At 38.0% G+C, this 15249-nt stretch overlaps 1 protein-coding gene across 1 annotated transcript in view; it reads left to right on the top strand.

Annotated features, from left to right (window-relative positions):
• The window catches only part of CEP162 (centrosomal protein 162), a gene marked incomplete at both ends in the record, with an annotated part of 71880 nt that overhangs the window by 27788 nt on the left and 28843 nt on the right, over nucleotides 1–15249 (top strand). Inside the window, 6 exons of the mRNA XM_080700449.1 lie at nucleotides 2247–2526; nucleotides 3952–4213; nucleotides 9491–9624; nucleotides 10184–10411; nucleotides 10910–11050; nucleotides 13032–13144. Coding sequence (XP_080556575.1) covers nucleotides 2247–2526; nucleotides 3952–4213; nucleotides 9491–9624; nucleotides 10184–10411; nucleotides 10910–11050; nucleotides 13032–13144 — 1158 coding nt within the window. The remainder of the gene's footprint in view (nucleotides 1–2246; nucleotides 2527–3951; nucleotides 4214–9490; nucleotides 9625–10183; nucleotides 10412–10909; nucleotides 11051–13031; nucleotides 13145–15249) is intronic.

Raw genomic sequence — 15249 nt, 5'->3', positions numbered from 1 at the left:
CTTTGCTGTGGAGCAGGCCCCAGTTCCAGGCCTGCCGCGCAAAAGGCTCTGGGCCCATCCTCACTGGCTCCAGACCCAGCCTCGCCCCAGGCAGGCTCTGGGCCTGGCCTCGCTGGCTACAGACCCAGCCTCAACCATGGATTTTATCTCCCAACTGAAAGTGGAGGCTCGCAGCCTCACCATGTAGAGTGGGATCCACTGCTCCAAGCACACCCTGGCCCCCAGTGCAGCACAGATGAATGCGGTGGCCATGAGCTGAGGTCTCCCGGGACATCCAGCGCCACAAGCCGGCCCAGCAATCTGGGCAGAGCTCCCTGCGACTTGCCCCAGATATTTTTCTTACATAGTATATTGTCCAGAATTCCTGCACATGTGCAGTGGGAGCAATCTACTTTTGGGTAGATTTCTTCAAAAATCAAGGTGGATTGGATTTGAAACTGTCTACCTCTCCCGAATTCTGGCTGCCGCCACTGCCACCATTTTGATCCATATCCGCGAAACTTTGTCTTACATAGTATGTTGTCCAGAGTTCCTGGCATGTGGCACAGGAACAGTCTACTTTTAGGGAGATTTCTTTAAAAGTTCAAGATGGGTTTGGTTGGATCTGTCTGCTTCTCTTGAATACTGGCTGCCACCATCGCCTTCTTGGTCTCTCCTAGAGTATGTTGTTGTTAAGTATTCTTGTGCATGTGTGGCAGGAGTAGTCTGCTTTCTAATATTTTCTGGGATATCTCTCCAAAAATTACTTTTCTTGCAGTGGCAGGCGTCAAGCTGCCGTCTTGCCTCTAATTCCGCCATTTTCCTCTCCTATATTTCAGATAGGAAGTCATGACTAGAAATGTTTCTGTGTGTTGTCCCAATCAGCTGTTAAATCAAAATCTGTTGTTCAGGGTTTCTCAGAGGGATGCAGGTCCTATTCAGCTACTGCCAACCTACACTGCTCTGCCTGTGGTCACTGCTGCAGCTGTAGCCTTCGCTGCCATCTTCCTCCCTCTTCAATATTTTTTAATAAAAGAAAACAATGCATGTCTTTTGCAGGAGTTGGGGGCCCATGTACTTAGTAGCAATGTTTGTTATCTCCCTGCCAAGAGTGGAGGCTCACAGCTTCACCATGGAGAGCGGGTTCTGCTGCTCTGAGCACACCTGCCCCAGGGCTGTGCATAGGAGCAAGGCAGCCAGGAGCGCCCTTGGCTCCTGGGATGTGTAGCACCGGCTGACCCAACTATGCAGGGCTACATCTGATGTGCCCTGAATATTTTTATTACATAGTATGTTGTCCAGAGTTCCTGAGCATGTGGGGCAGGTGCAATCTACTTTTGGGAGATTTCCTCAAAAGTTCAGGGTGGATTAGAATGAATCTACCTGCCTCTCCCCAGTACTGACTGCCACCACCATGTTGCCCCTCTTCCCGAGCATTTTTCTTACATAGTATGTTGTCCAGAATTCCTGAGCATGTGGGGCAGGAGCAGTCTTTTTGCGGGGGAGGAGGGAGGGTTCTCCAACAGTTAAAGGCAGGTTGGATTGGATTTATCTACCTCTTGAATACTGGCCACCACCATCTCCGCCATCTAGGTCTGTCTCTTCCCTCTTATATTTTAGGTAGGAAGTCATGGGTATAAATGTCTCTATATGTTGTCAAAATCAGATATTAAACCAAAATCTGATGTCCGGGGTTTCTCAGAGGAATACATATCCTATTTGACAACTGCCAGCTATCGTCGCAGTGGCAACTGTGCCCGCTGCCATCTTGCATCTCCATCTTGCTTTATCTTTACTATAATTATATTTATACATTTTAGTATTCATACTATCTTAACATAAATTGTAATTACTTTGGTTTCTTCCAGAAATGTGTAAAATGTTTTTTTCTGCTTCAAATGCATGTTGACCTAAGAAATTATGGACAAAAGATATATTAAACAAAGTTCATTTATAAATTTATATTTTACTTTTTTTACATAAAAGCAATCTCAGTCTTGTTTGGTTTGGCCTTTCTTTAAAGTAGGCCCCAGAGTCACACATATATTATGCTGCATAATTCCTTATACTGCATTAAATTAACTGAAATTAAAAGCAGTTAGGTAATACTAGGTGAGCATCTTGTGTTAACTGGAATTCTAAACGGAGTATTTAACTTTAACAATTTGAATAAACATATGGAACTTATATATAGTGTTTATATGTGAGTATAATTGACACTTAAAGAATCATTACATGGAATTTATTATGTGTCCTCTTTTTTTTAGCTCTAAAGTGGCTGATAATAAGGAAACTGAATATGTTGACTCTTTACCCCTTAAGATGAATGCAAATGTTATGTCTCAAGACCCAAGACATATGAGCCAATTTTTTAACAAAAGTGATGAAAATGTTATTTTACAAAAGACTGCAAATGAGAGCATGGAAAATAGCTGTCCAACAGTAACTGCTGTGGAAGAACATGCTGATAAAATGTACCTTGATATTTTGAAGAAAAAACTATCTGTTAATCCTTCATTATTACCTCAGGATGACAAGATTAATAAGGTAATTATAATCTATATTGATTTACTATATTAAAAATTAAGTTATATAAAGCATATAAGTACCATAAATAAGTATAGGCTGACCTGGCATGGTGGCACACACCTATAATCCCAGTGACTAGGAGGGCTGAGGCAGAAGAATAAAAAACTTGAAACCAAGCCAGGCATGGTTGTGCACACTTGTAATCCCAGCATTTGGGAGGCTGAGACGAGAAGATCGCAGTTCGAAAACAGCCTCAGCTACTAGTTTGTGAGACCCTTTGGAATTCAGTGAGACTCTGTTTCAAAATAAAGAATAAAAAATAGGGTTGGGAGTGTGGCTCAGAGGTCAAATGCCCCTGGGTTTCATCCCCGTACCAGGGGGAAAAAAAAAACTTGAAACCACTTTCCAACTTAGCAAGACTTTGCTTCTGTTTCAAAATCTAAAATAGGGTTAGAGATATAGCTCAGTGGTAGAGAGCACCCATGTTTGATCCCAGTATTATACAATTTAAAGTGCTACTTAAACTAATGAGATTGATTACATACTAACCTTCACAGTCAATCCTGGATATATGGGAATGATATTTATTATCACACTCTCCATCTCCCAAATTAAAAAAAATAACACTATAACATTAGCTTTCTTTTCAAAAAAATAAAAAACACCACTATTAACAGTAGTTTTTATTCTTTACACTTTTACTTCTTTTTCTTTTTTTAAGTACATATAGTCCATAATTTGAATAGTTTAATAAAATAAATATATTCATAATTGTAATTTTCATTGTTAAGTCTTTCCAGTAGTTTGCACTATAGGTAAGTTGATATTTTATGAACTTTATAAATGAAAGTTTAGAGAAGAAACTTCCATTTCACTATTCCTCTTTTCTTTTTCTTTTTGTACTGGGGATGGAACCCAGGGACATTCTACCTCTGAGTTACACCCTCAGTCCTATTTTTTAGTCTTTTTTATTTCTCACTGAGTTGTGAAGGGCCTCACTAAGTAGCTGAGGCTGTCCACGAACCACGATCCTCTGGTCTCCACCTCCCAAATGCTGAGATTACAAGTGTGCACCACCATGCCTGGCCTCTTTTTTTCTCTATTTTTTAAAAATCTTTGCTGTACACTTTCCATGGTCCCAGTATTTTACAAGTATAAATTATGTATTCTATAAATCATCTCCAGTTCTTTGTTCTCTGTTCATTCTAGTAATCATATGTCTTGCTTTCTGGCAATCTTATTTTGCTTTAATAATTTGCATAACTATTTTAAGGATGATTTTGAAGGTATGCTAAAATTCTGATGAATTACTTTAACTGTAATAGTTTATCTTTTTGCAAACTGCATTATTTGATAATTTCTTTTGCCATCTTTTAAATCTTCATTAGTAACAATAATTGAATTTGATTTAGATATTAAAGAGTTTGCATTTGTTGTATGCAGACTTTCAGATCTCAACTCAGTTCTATAGAAGAAGGGGCAGAAATTGGTAAACAGGTACCATACAAGAAGGCCAGAAGTGCACCTCCTTTGCTTAAAAGAAAACCCCACAGTGGATTATATGCATCAGTTAGGAGCTCAGGCTATGACAAACCCAGTATACCACTCAAGTTGTTTTCTACCATTGAAAAGAAAACACCAAAAGAAGTTGTGAAAAGCAAAAATTTGAGATCCATTCCATCCTCAAATCAAGCTAGGAAAAAAGGTAATAGTATTCTCTTTTCAAAGTAGAATTCTGTGTCAGTAGTACATTATTTTACTTTGTTTTCATAGAGGATAATTAATCTTAAAGGTCTATGTTTCTTTTCTGGAGGATGCAATTTAAAGCAGGCAACAGGAGTTGACCGGGGTAGCTACAGTGGAGGTGATGAAAAGTGGTTGGATAAGGATAGCACCAAAATTCTGAAGAACTGTTTTGGAGGTTGCTAAATGTTTGGACCCAAGCAACTGGAAGGATGGAGTTACTGTCCCCTAGGATGCGAAACGTTATGGCAGAGTAGATTTGGGGCAGGAAGGGAGATCAGGAGTTTCAGTTTTTAAGATTTTTTTTTTTTTTTTTTAGTACTAGGAATTAAACTCAGGGGCATTTTACCTCTAACCTCCCCAGCCCTATTTATTTTATTTTACTTTGTTTTATTTTTTAAATATGGTCCTGATGTTGTTAAGTATCTCAGAGTCACTGAAGCTGGCCTCAAACCCCTGATCCTCCTATTTCAGCCTCCCCAGGTGCACCACCATGCCCAGCTGAGATTTTTTTTTTTTTAGAACCGGGAATTGAATCCAGGTGTAGCTCTACTTCTGAGCTACACCCCCAGTCCTATATTTTGTTCTTTTCTTTGAAATGGGTTCAAAGTTTCAGAGGGCTTCACTGGGTAGCTGAGGCTGGCCACAAACCTGCAATAATTTTGAGATGCCTGTTTGATGTGTAAGTGGAGATGACAAGGAGACAGATATAAAAGTTTGGAGTTCGAGAGGGAGGTATGGACTGTAGGTGTCATTTGGGAGTTGTTGAAACTATTATTTTTTTCAAGTTAAGAAACTCCCTGAAAGCCGGGCATAGTGGCACATGCTCATAATCCCAGCATTCGGGAGGCTGAGACTGGAGGATCATGGTTCGCAGATAGCCTCAGCTACTTAGTGAGGCTCTCCACAACTTAGTGAGACCCTTTTTCAAAATAAAGATTAAAAAATAGGGCAGCGGGTGTAACTTGGAGGTCACATACCCTGGGTTCCATCCCTGGAACCAAGAAAAAGGAAAAAAAAAAAAGATACTCCCTAAGAGTGAGATCAATAGAGGGGGAAAAGCAACCAAAGGCTGGAGGCCCAGGCATGCTAATATTTCCAGGTCAGACTAAAGAGGAGGAACCTGCAAGAGGGCAAAGTGAGGCTGGAGGAAACCTGACAGCATGTAGAACCATGGGACCAAATGAAGAAAGTGTGTTGAGAGGACTGCTCTGTCATCTGCTGCTGACTCATCAATAAAGGGAGAGCATAGAATGGACCTGAGAACAGGTTAGCCATCAGGAAGTCATCAATAAAGTAGAAGTACAGTTTCCATGTAGAGGTGACTATGAAAGGCAAATTGAACATGGTAGAATGGGATAGGAAGAATGCTTTTGAGTAATAGAATACCCTGGAGGACAGTTGTAAAAAGCGGTCAAAAAATGGGGCAGTAGTTAACTGGGGATATGGGATCAGGAGAAGCTTTTTGCTTTGCTTTGTTTTAATGGAGAAAACTGCATATTTGTATGCTATTAAGAGAGATTCAGAATTGACAAAATAGTAGAGGAATAATTGCCAGAGCAATATCCTTGAGAAGAGCTGTAGGGTGCACAGTGAAGGGATAGGTGTCAGGTTGGAACATGGGTAGTTTCGACCTTCTTGAAACTGGAGGAGGCAGACATGAAGGGAGAATATGAGCTGGTAGGTAGGTAGATGTGGAAAGAACATAGGTGCTTTCTTCCAGTTTCTTCTGTTTTCTGTAAGAAACAAAAAGCAGTATCAGTAGACGGAAGTGAGGATGGGGAAGAGGACTTGGAGGTTTTGGGCGAGAAGATGTAAAATAGCTGTCCAGAGGTTCCTGAGGCTGAAGTTAGGAAGTGGCTGCATTAATGGTAAAGGAAAGCCCTGGACTGTGCCGGTGGAATTGAGCAGCTGAGGTGGAGAGAACTTCAAGGAGACAGAGCTGAGGGGCTGAGATCTATGAAAATACTGAACTCACCAAGAATGAAGAAATGATTTTAGAGGGGAAGAGAAACAAAGGAAAAGTAGATAAAGGCAACAATGTTTTTATGAGTAAAGCGAAGTAACATTCCTAAACTTACTTTTCCCATATTTCAAATATTTATAGCATCTGTGACTCCCAGAATAAAAATAAAACACATTACTAAAATTTGTATTAAAAAGCCCAATTTCTGGGGCTTAACTCTGTGTTCCATTTTCATGTAATAGTCCAGAGATAGTTTAGAACTGGTACAGATGTGCAAGGAATCAGGTCTTTCTTTTCCTTGGGCAAAATCAATAGGATGTGACCTCTTTCTTCATTTTATAAAATGAATATTTAGCCTACAAGCACCGTCCTTGAGGTATAGTGAAAGGTTCAAGCACTGTTCTTGAGGTATAGTGAAAGGTAGATGGGAACCCAGTTTTTAGCCTCTTAATCAGGAAAGTAATCACTTTTTCCTATAAGCCCTAGGTAGGAAACTAGCTTCCATGTTATTGGCCAAAACTTTGATCTTGTGACCATCCCTGGTTGCACAGAGTTTGAGGGGTCAGGCATGTCTAACTGAACACATTGCTGCCCAGTACTCAAGTAGGTCTGTAAATAGGGAGAAAGAAGAGATTGGCAACTAGCAATTCCTACCATGGGTCTGTTTTCCTCTTTATTGTAGATTAACTCCTATGTCTTTATTTTTAGACTACTAGGTTTATTCTTATGAAAGGAAAACTTACTCATTATTTAAAACTCAAAAATACAGGAAAGTAAGAAGAGAGCAGTAATTTAGTAAGAAACAACTGCTGTCACCCTAGATGAACATATTCCATATTTCTCACTACGTGTGTTGTGAACAGAGGAAAGCATGAATGGGGATGGAAGGAAGAGGAGTGGTAGATGTGTTAACGGACAAAACTTTTTATAAGAATGAGATTACACTTTATGAGTTCTTTGTAAACAACATATATTAGATTTAGGTTTACTTAAATCTATAAGAAGACAATGAAACTTCATCGTAAAAAATTGTGCATCCCAAATGACCCCTTTAAAAAGAAAAGAGATTTTGAAAACCACTCAAATGTTGTCAAAGCCATACTGTTGCTTTCTAATTGAAGTTTTCAATTTTATATATTTCCAGTCAGTTTCTTTTATGAAATAAGAGTAATATATCTCCACTTCCATGCCTCCTGGTGTTGCTGGCTTTATTTTTATTTATTCAAGGTAAATGCATATTATATTCTTTTTTGGAACCATAATCTCCCTCAGCTTTTGGGTTTAGATCTTGGTTCCAATTATTAAAGAGATTGAATGTTTCATACCAATTTTCTTAGCCCTGGTGTTTCCAGTCTGGAATTAGTTTGATTGTTTTCTGTTTTGACTGAATTTTCTTAATGCATTTTTTTTTTCAAGAGAGCTTCATGGGTACTAAATTCTGCAGTGTTTGCATGTTTGAATTTCATATTCAAAAAATGTTTCTTTCATCTGTAAAAGGAGAATATACTGCCCATGTACCATTATTGAAAATAATTATTTCAGGTTCTATAGTCCACTAAGAGTGGAGTCAAAATTAAGAATTCAGAAAGGGATGAGACAGGAGGATCACAAATACAAGAGCAGTTTCTGCAACATAATGAGACCCTGTTTTAAAATAAATAATAAAATTGGGCTGGAGGTCTAGCTCAGAGGTATAGATACCTGGTCCTAAGAAGAATCATATGCTAGCAAATATATGTCATTTGATGCCTGCTTCTGCAATGACTCAAACGGTTTATGAATGCTTTAAAATTTCCCCCAGAAAACCTACATGAAACAGTCATATGTTCATGATTTCATAAGGAAAACTTTTGCATGTCTATAAAAAAATATCAAAATGAAATCTTTCAGTAAGAGACTGTTGGTGTGTTTTGTCTCCTTTTAGCTTTTCTAAATTTTATAAATATTTATTATTTTTAATGTTTTTAACAAGAATGAAACCTTACATTTAAAAAATTAACATCTTGAAATTATCATAAAAATGTAAATCTTGAAGTTCTTTTATTTCTAAGGCAGCCTTAATCATATAATGTTTATCATGTGTTCAGGACTGGTAATATTTTATTATGGGCTCTAAGATCCATTCTAAGTATTCCCCCTAAACATTGTTAATTATTAACTTAATACTATATTTACCTTAAAATTATTTCTACCTTTGAGTTTTATAAGTCACCTTAAAAACAGAAAGCTAAGAATATACATTGATCATTTTTTCTTATTTAATATAGGTTACGATGGTACTATAGCAGTACTATTGGTCTTATAAAATCAAATTTACGTTAGCTATTATAAAGTCTTCTATGCAATTTATATTCCATTCATACTGAAGTATCTTGTTATATGTTGTTTAAAAAGTGTGCTTTGAAGGCACACTTAATCTGACCTAAAATGTCTCGTGAAGTTATTAGCTTCTTTGATCTTGATTCATTTAGAAATTCTTACTTTTATTGCACATGTATAAGAATAATATAAGCTGGGTGTGGTGGTACATGCTTGTAATCCCAGTACTTAGGAGGCTAAGTCAGGAGGATCTCAGGTTCACAGCTAGCCTCAGCTACTCATTGAGGCTCTTTGCAACTTAGTGAGACCCTGTTTCAAAATAAAGACTAAAAAATAAGGCTGGTAGTATAGCTCAGAGGTAGAATGCCCCTGGGTTCCATCCCCAGTTCCACAAAAATAACAGAAATAAAAAATAATAATTTATTTATTTATTTAAATTATAAAGCCAGCTAGACGTGGTACATGTTTGTAATGTCAGTACTTAGGAGGCTGAGACAGGACACTCGTAGGTTCATGGTCAGTCTTAGCTACTTAGTAAAGCCCTACAACTTAGTGAGACCCTGTTTCAAAATTTATAAAAGAGAATAAAATAGAGCTGGGGCTGTAGCTCAAAGGTAGAATGCCCTTAGGTTTCATCTCCAGTACCATACCCATAAAATGTAATAAAGCCTGAAGTTATCCCAATTCACTGTCTCCTCACATTTATTTAGCTGTTTGTCATGTGATGTCTTTTGGGTCAATTAGCCATCTGTGTCAAATCGAGTAGATGTCAATTATGGGTAGTAGTTCTTGTGAGCAGTTGTCAGAGTGAAACAGCTGTGTTGTATTGTATTTCAGCCTATTTTGAGGTCCTCATTTTATAAGTGTTGCTACTGACTTTATATTTATTGTTATTACTGAATGCACACTTCGTTTTATATTTGTGATGCTTCATCCATTATTTGTAATATTTAGAAATCTTATCTGGAACAAAACTCATCAAGGCTGCAGCTTTGAGTAAACCAACTCCCAAAAGTGAAATTAGCCTGGCTACTCCTAAGAAGTCTGAAGACCCTATAGCAACTGATTCTCGTGTTCAGTTTCAGGCCGTAGGTATTAATTTTCACATTAATATCTATAATTTTTATGTTATAAAATTATACTAAAACTAAGTTATAACTAACAAAATATATGATCTATGCATTCTGCATGCATGTATGGAACTATTATAGTAAATCCATTACTAAGGACAATTAAAACGCCGGGCGTGGTGGCGCACGCCTGTAATCCCCGCGCTCGGGAGGCGGAGACAGGAGGATCGCGCAGGTTCGAAGTCAGCCGCGCTGGCTTAAGAGACCCTGTTTCCAAATAAAAATATAAAAAATAGGTCTGGGAGTGTAGCCCAGAGGTAGAAGGGCTTCCAGGAACCCCAGTACCACCAAAAAAAAAAAAAAAGGACAATTAAAGTGTGTTAATAAAATTATAAAAGTAAACAAAATATGATAAACTTGTTTTTCTTCAAGGGTGATATTCAAATCACTCTTGTTGATTTTCTTTCTAGTAAAACATTAACCATGTCATTTTTAGTTTGTCTTTTGTTTTTTCCTTACCACCTGTTATAACTTTATATGTAAACCAAAATAATGAAGTGATGCTTTCCCTTAAAAGGATTCTTCAGAATACGCTGATGGGAACAAGGAGAAAGAATTAGTTATGTTTAAGAGAGTTCAGGAAGCAGAAGAAAAATGGAGGGGTGCTCAAGCCATAATTGAGCAAATTAAATTCACATTCTCAGAAAAGGAAAAACAACTAGAAAATAAGTTGGAAGAACTAAAGAGACAACAAGAAAAAGAACTATTCAAGTTGAATCAAGAAAATTATATTCTTCAGGTCAAGGTACTACACCCATTGCTCCATTTTCTTTTACTTAAAAAGAAAAAAAAAGTGTTCCCTGCTAAAGACATTGCCATCCTTGATTCCTTTCTGTCTTCTTTATGAGGTATGGATATGGTTTCATAGAGTGCTTTCTTATAGCAGAATAAATTGAAAGAAATCTAATCCTTCCGAAAGAAATCTAAATTTAAATTGCCTTTTCTTCCTTTTTAAAACAAATTAGTTCATCATGACCTTCGGCAAAATCTAAGTTTCAGCAAGAAATCCCATAGAAGATCTTGACTCAGAGAATGTCACTGTAACATTTCTGAATTCCTTTATTTAACAGAACCATCAACACAAAATTTCACTGTGCTGATTTAATTGTAATATACCACTTTCTAGTGTGGTCACTATGTAAGATGGTTTGGGTCTAAACACCTTGAGTTTTCTATTGTCCTTCCTCATTCTCACTGCATCATTTCCCTTCCCATATAAAATAATTTTTGTATTTTCTCAAAGTTAAGTAGCTTTGAAGAAACAAACAGAAAACAAAGATGGTTACATTTTGGAGAAACAACTGATCCTGTCACTGGAGAAAAACTAAAGCAAATCCAAAAAGAAATACAAGAACAAGAGACACTTATTCAAGGATACCAACAGGTGTGGCAATTCTTCAGCACATAGCCATTTTGCTTTCCATCCTTTCATTGCGAGCATATTATATGCTAAGATATTTCTGCAGTCCTTTCATAGGTAAATAAGGTAATTTGACTAATCTACATGTTTCTCACTGGAGAATTAAGGTGGTTAAGAGTGTGGGTTCTGGAGTCGAACATGTTTTTGTATCTTAGCTCTGCCACCTGCTGTGTTGCTGTGAATATTCACTTCTCTAAGCCAGTTTCTTTATTGGTGAAAGATGAATAATAATAGTACCTCCCTCATAAGGTAATGGTGAAATCCAAATAAGAGTACAAACTAGTCCCTTAGTAAGTATACTTTTAGCCTGGCAAACATAAAAGTAATAACGTATTACTAGTTTTGATAGCTGTGTTCTTTAGAAACTATACTATTTTTCTTTGGTTTTCTGTAATGCTTTTTAGTAGAAAATATTGGTTAATTTTGCTAAAATATTCAGAAATGTTAATTTGAAGTCAGAGGCTACTGCCCTGAGGGTGAATAGTCTTTAATGTGAGAAGACCTCTTTACAGAGGCACACGTTTACAGTGTACGGTGGAATCTTGGTGATGCTGACCTGAAAAGTTTAGTGATCTCCAGCATGAGACTCTTTGTTCCCTGCTTCTTACCCCCTTTTTTCTTATTCTTCTCTCCTTCTCTCTCATTACATTCTTCTCATTTGACTATAATCTGAGCATTGAGCTATGCATATCACCAATGGACTTTCAGAGAAAGCATTGCTGCAGCAATGATTACATCATTTGATCTGGACAAAATAGTCAGATTCTGCAAAGCATACTGCCCTTTAATTAGTAAAACCATTTAAACTTTCTACCTTCTGGCTGGCTGATCTTACCATATAGAGCAGGAATTTTAGGATTCCACCAACCCATAAGTATGTCATTCATCTTTACTTTGAAGACAATATAAATTTATGTATCAGAGTATTTTGGAAGGATTGTTAATTCTACATGTATTTAAGTACCATCTAAAGCACTATTCCAGGACACAATGAGATAGTCCATAAGTTTCGTTGATTTCTCAAACGCTGTTGGTTTTCATCAGATTTTTAATTTTAAAGAGGTTAATGCCAGAGCATCTAACTGCCATTTGGGATATTTTCTTATTCCTTTGATCTCAGCTGATCCAAGTCTTCCTCGAGCTCTAAGACTGTATGTTATGCCTTGTCCTGACAACTCTCAGCAACCCTTGGTCTTTAATTCTGCACTCACAGTCAGTTTCAGATACAAGCTTCAACACCCATTTTGGCTATAGCAGATTGCCACACTGCTGGAAACCAGGCTTCCAGAATCTCCCTCCAGTAGTGATATTTTCTTTCTTTCTTTCTTTCTTTTTTTTTTTTTTTTGGTGGTACTGGGGTTCCTGGAAGCCCTTCTATCTCCGGGCTACACTCCTAGACCTATTTTTACATTTTTTTTTGGAAACAGGGTCTCCTAAGCCAACGCGTGCTGGCTGGCTTCGAACCTGCGCTATCCTCCTGTCTCTGCCTCCCAAGCGCAGGGATTACAAGCGTGCGCCACCACGCCCGGCGAGTAGTGATACTTTCTAACCCCTCTTTCAGGCCAGAAATAGAAGATCTGCAGTGTCCCACTGGGTCTTCCCATCCCTGGTCAGCACAGTTGGAATGTGCTGATTTCCTTAACCAATCTCTCTCTTCTCTGCAATGCACTGTATTATACTGACATTGGGCTTGTTGATTTTAGGAATTTTTGCAACTATTTTTCCAGGATTTAATGAATTTTAGGCATTTCAGAAATAATGGTATTTAGATAACAAAATTTTCTTCTAAGATGATATAAAGTTTGAAAAAGATTTTGCATACACAAAAATGAAGAAATTTAAAAGGCCTTAAAATATTTAAAAGGTTTATCTATTACAAGCAGGTTGTATCATGTAAATATTACTGTCTTTTAATTAAAATGCAGGGTTTTTTATTTTTAAAAAGGAAAATGAAAGATTGTATAATCAAGTGAAAGATCTCCAAGAACAAAACAAGAAAAATGAAGAACGAATGTTTAAGGAAAATCAGAGTTTATTCAGTGAATTAGCTTCCTTAAAGTAAGTCCTTTTGAAATTCTTATAGTCTAATCTACTTAGACTATTTCTAGGCATTTTGTTGTTATATTAATAATATATATGTTTTACTTAGAAATAGTATGTACTTACTGCCTTTATTTTCAATTTTACACTGAGATTGAGTTTAGTAACTTTAAAATATTGAATATTCAGAGGATTTTTTTTGAGACTGAATGACTTGCATGTACTTTAGTACTTTAGTATTTCAATATATTCATATTTGAGTTTGACATTAGTTTCAAGAAAATGAATATAGCTGGGCATGGTGGTGCAAGCTTGTAATCCCCAGCATTCAGAAGGCTAAGACCAGAGGATCGTGGTTCGCGGACAGCCTCAGCTACTTAGTGAGGCCCTCCACAACTTAGTGAGACCCTGTTTCAAGATAAAGAATAAGCCGGGCGTGGTGGTGCACACTTGTAATCCCCGTGCTTGGGAGGCAGAGACAGGAGGATAGCACAGGTTCGAAGCCAGCCATGCTGGCTTAAGAGACCCTGTTTCCAAATAAAAATATAAAATAGGTCTGGGCGTGTAGCCCTGAGGTAGAAGAGTTTCCAGGAACCCCAGTACCACCAAAAGAAAGAAAGAAAGAAAGAAAGAAAGAAAGAAAGAAAGAAAGAAAGAAAGAAAGAAAGAAAGAAAGAAAGAAAGAGAGAATAAAAATAGAGCAGGGGGTGTAGCTTGGAGGTAGAATGCCCCTGGGTCCATCCCCAGACCCGCAAAAAAAAAAAAAAGAAGAAGAAAATGAATATAGAGTATTCCCTTTGATCAGTCATTAAGCCTGAGATGTTTAACCATTTTCTAAAACCCATGTGATTAGTAACACTCAAAATAAAAAATCCTACACTATTACTTCAGTTTTAGGTCAGTTTCTGTAGAAGCAGAGGCTGAGATGAGGATCGTTGTGGAGGTTATGTGCTGTAGATAACTTTCAAGGAAGCAAGAGGAGAAGGAGCAGGAAAGTGAATAAGTGAATAAGTGTGGTCACAGTTGGAGCCTGGATTCCTTCTGCCCTCTCTGGAGGCTCTGGAAAATAGTGCACCACAGAGAAGCAAGGGGGCATCCTCATTCACTGGCTGGGGTGTACTCTGAGGAGGGTGTTGGGGATACCCTCTAGGCTACAGACTACTGTTTGGCCAAGGGCATTTTTCCAGAGGGAAACACCTGTATGAGTTGATAACATCCAGAACTCACCACAGAGGGTAATGGAGCACCTGACTTGCTTACTCATACTTCACATTATAAGGTTTGGGGGATGTTGCCACTACCAGCGCGCGTGTGTGTGTCCAGAGATGGAACCCAGGGGGGGATGTTACCACTAGCAGCGTGCGCGCGTGTGTGTCTGTCCAGAGATGGAACCCAGGGTCACTGTACCTCCGAACTATATCCCAGTCCTATTTTTTATTCTTTATTTTGAAAGAGTCTCACTAAGTTGTGGAGGGGCCTCACTAAGTAGCTGAGGCTGGCCACAAACCTATGATCTTCTTGTCTCAGCATCCCTTCTTGTCACTGGCCTTACAGGCCTGTGTTACCATGCCCAGCTCTAGGTTTCACATATTAAGTAAAAAAGCTGAAACCACAAACATGGGCAGCCTAAGGTGCTATCTTCTTTCAGGAAATGAATACTGTTTGTGTATTGTTATACACAAACACCTAATCACTTGATAGAACTGTCATTAGTTCTTTGGCCTTGAATGCCATGAATGTTACCATATTTATTCATGGGCTTCTTCTTTTTTCTTCTTTATTTTTTTTTAATCTTTTTGTTTTTTGGTGGTACTGAGGGTAGAACCCAGGAGCTTTTCTACCTCCGGGCTATACTCCCAGACCTATTTTATACTTTATTTGGAAACAGGGTCCCAAAACTACACTAAGTTGCTAAGAGCTTCACTAAGTAGCTGAGGCTGGCTTCGAACCTGTACGATCCTCCTGTCTCAGCCTCCCAAGCACTGGGATTACAAGCATGCGCCACCACGCCTGTCTGTTTATTTATTTTTGATGAGATAACCTAGGGCATGGCTGCCATTAGCTTATTCTGATCTTTCAAGTGAAGTAGATAAAGGCACTTCCTTTAGCAGACAAAGGTAGCA

This window comes from Muscardinus avellanarius, assembly GCF_963383645.1.
Source record: "Muscardinus avellanarius genome assembly, chromosome: 8".
NCBI classification, from domain to species: domain Eukaryota; kingdom Metazoa; phylum Chordata; class Mammalia; order Rodentia; family Gliridae; genus Muscardinus; species Muscardinus avellanarius.
Note: the sequence above shows the minus strand (reverse complement) of the source record. Positions and strands in the feature narration are given on the sequence as shown.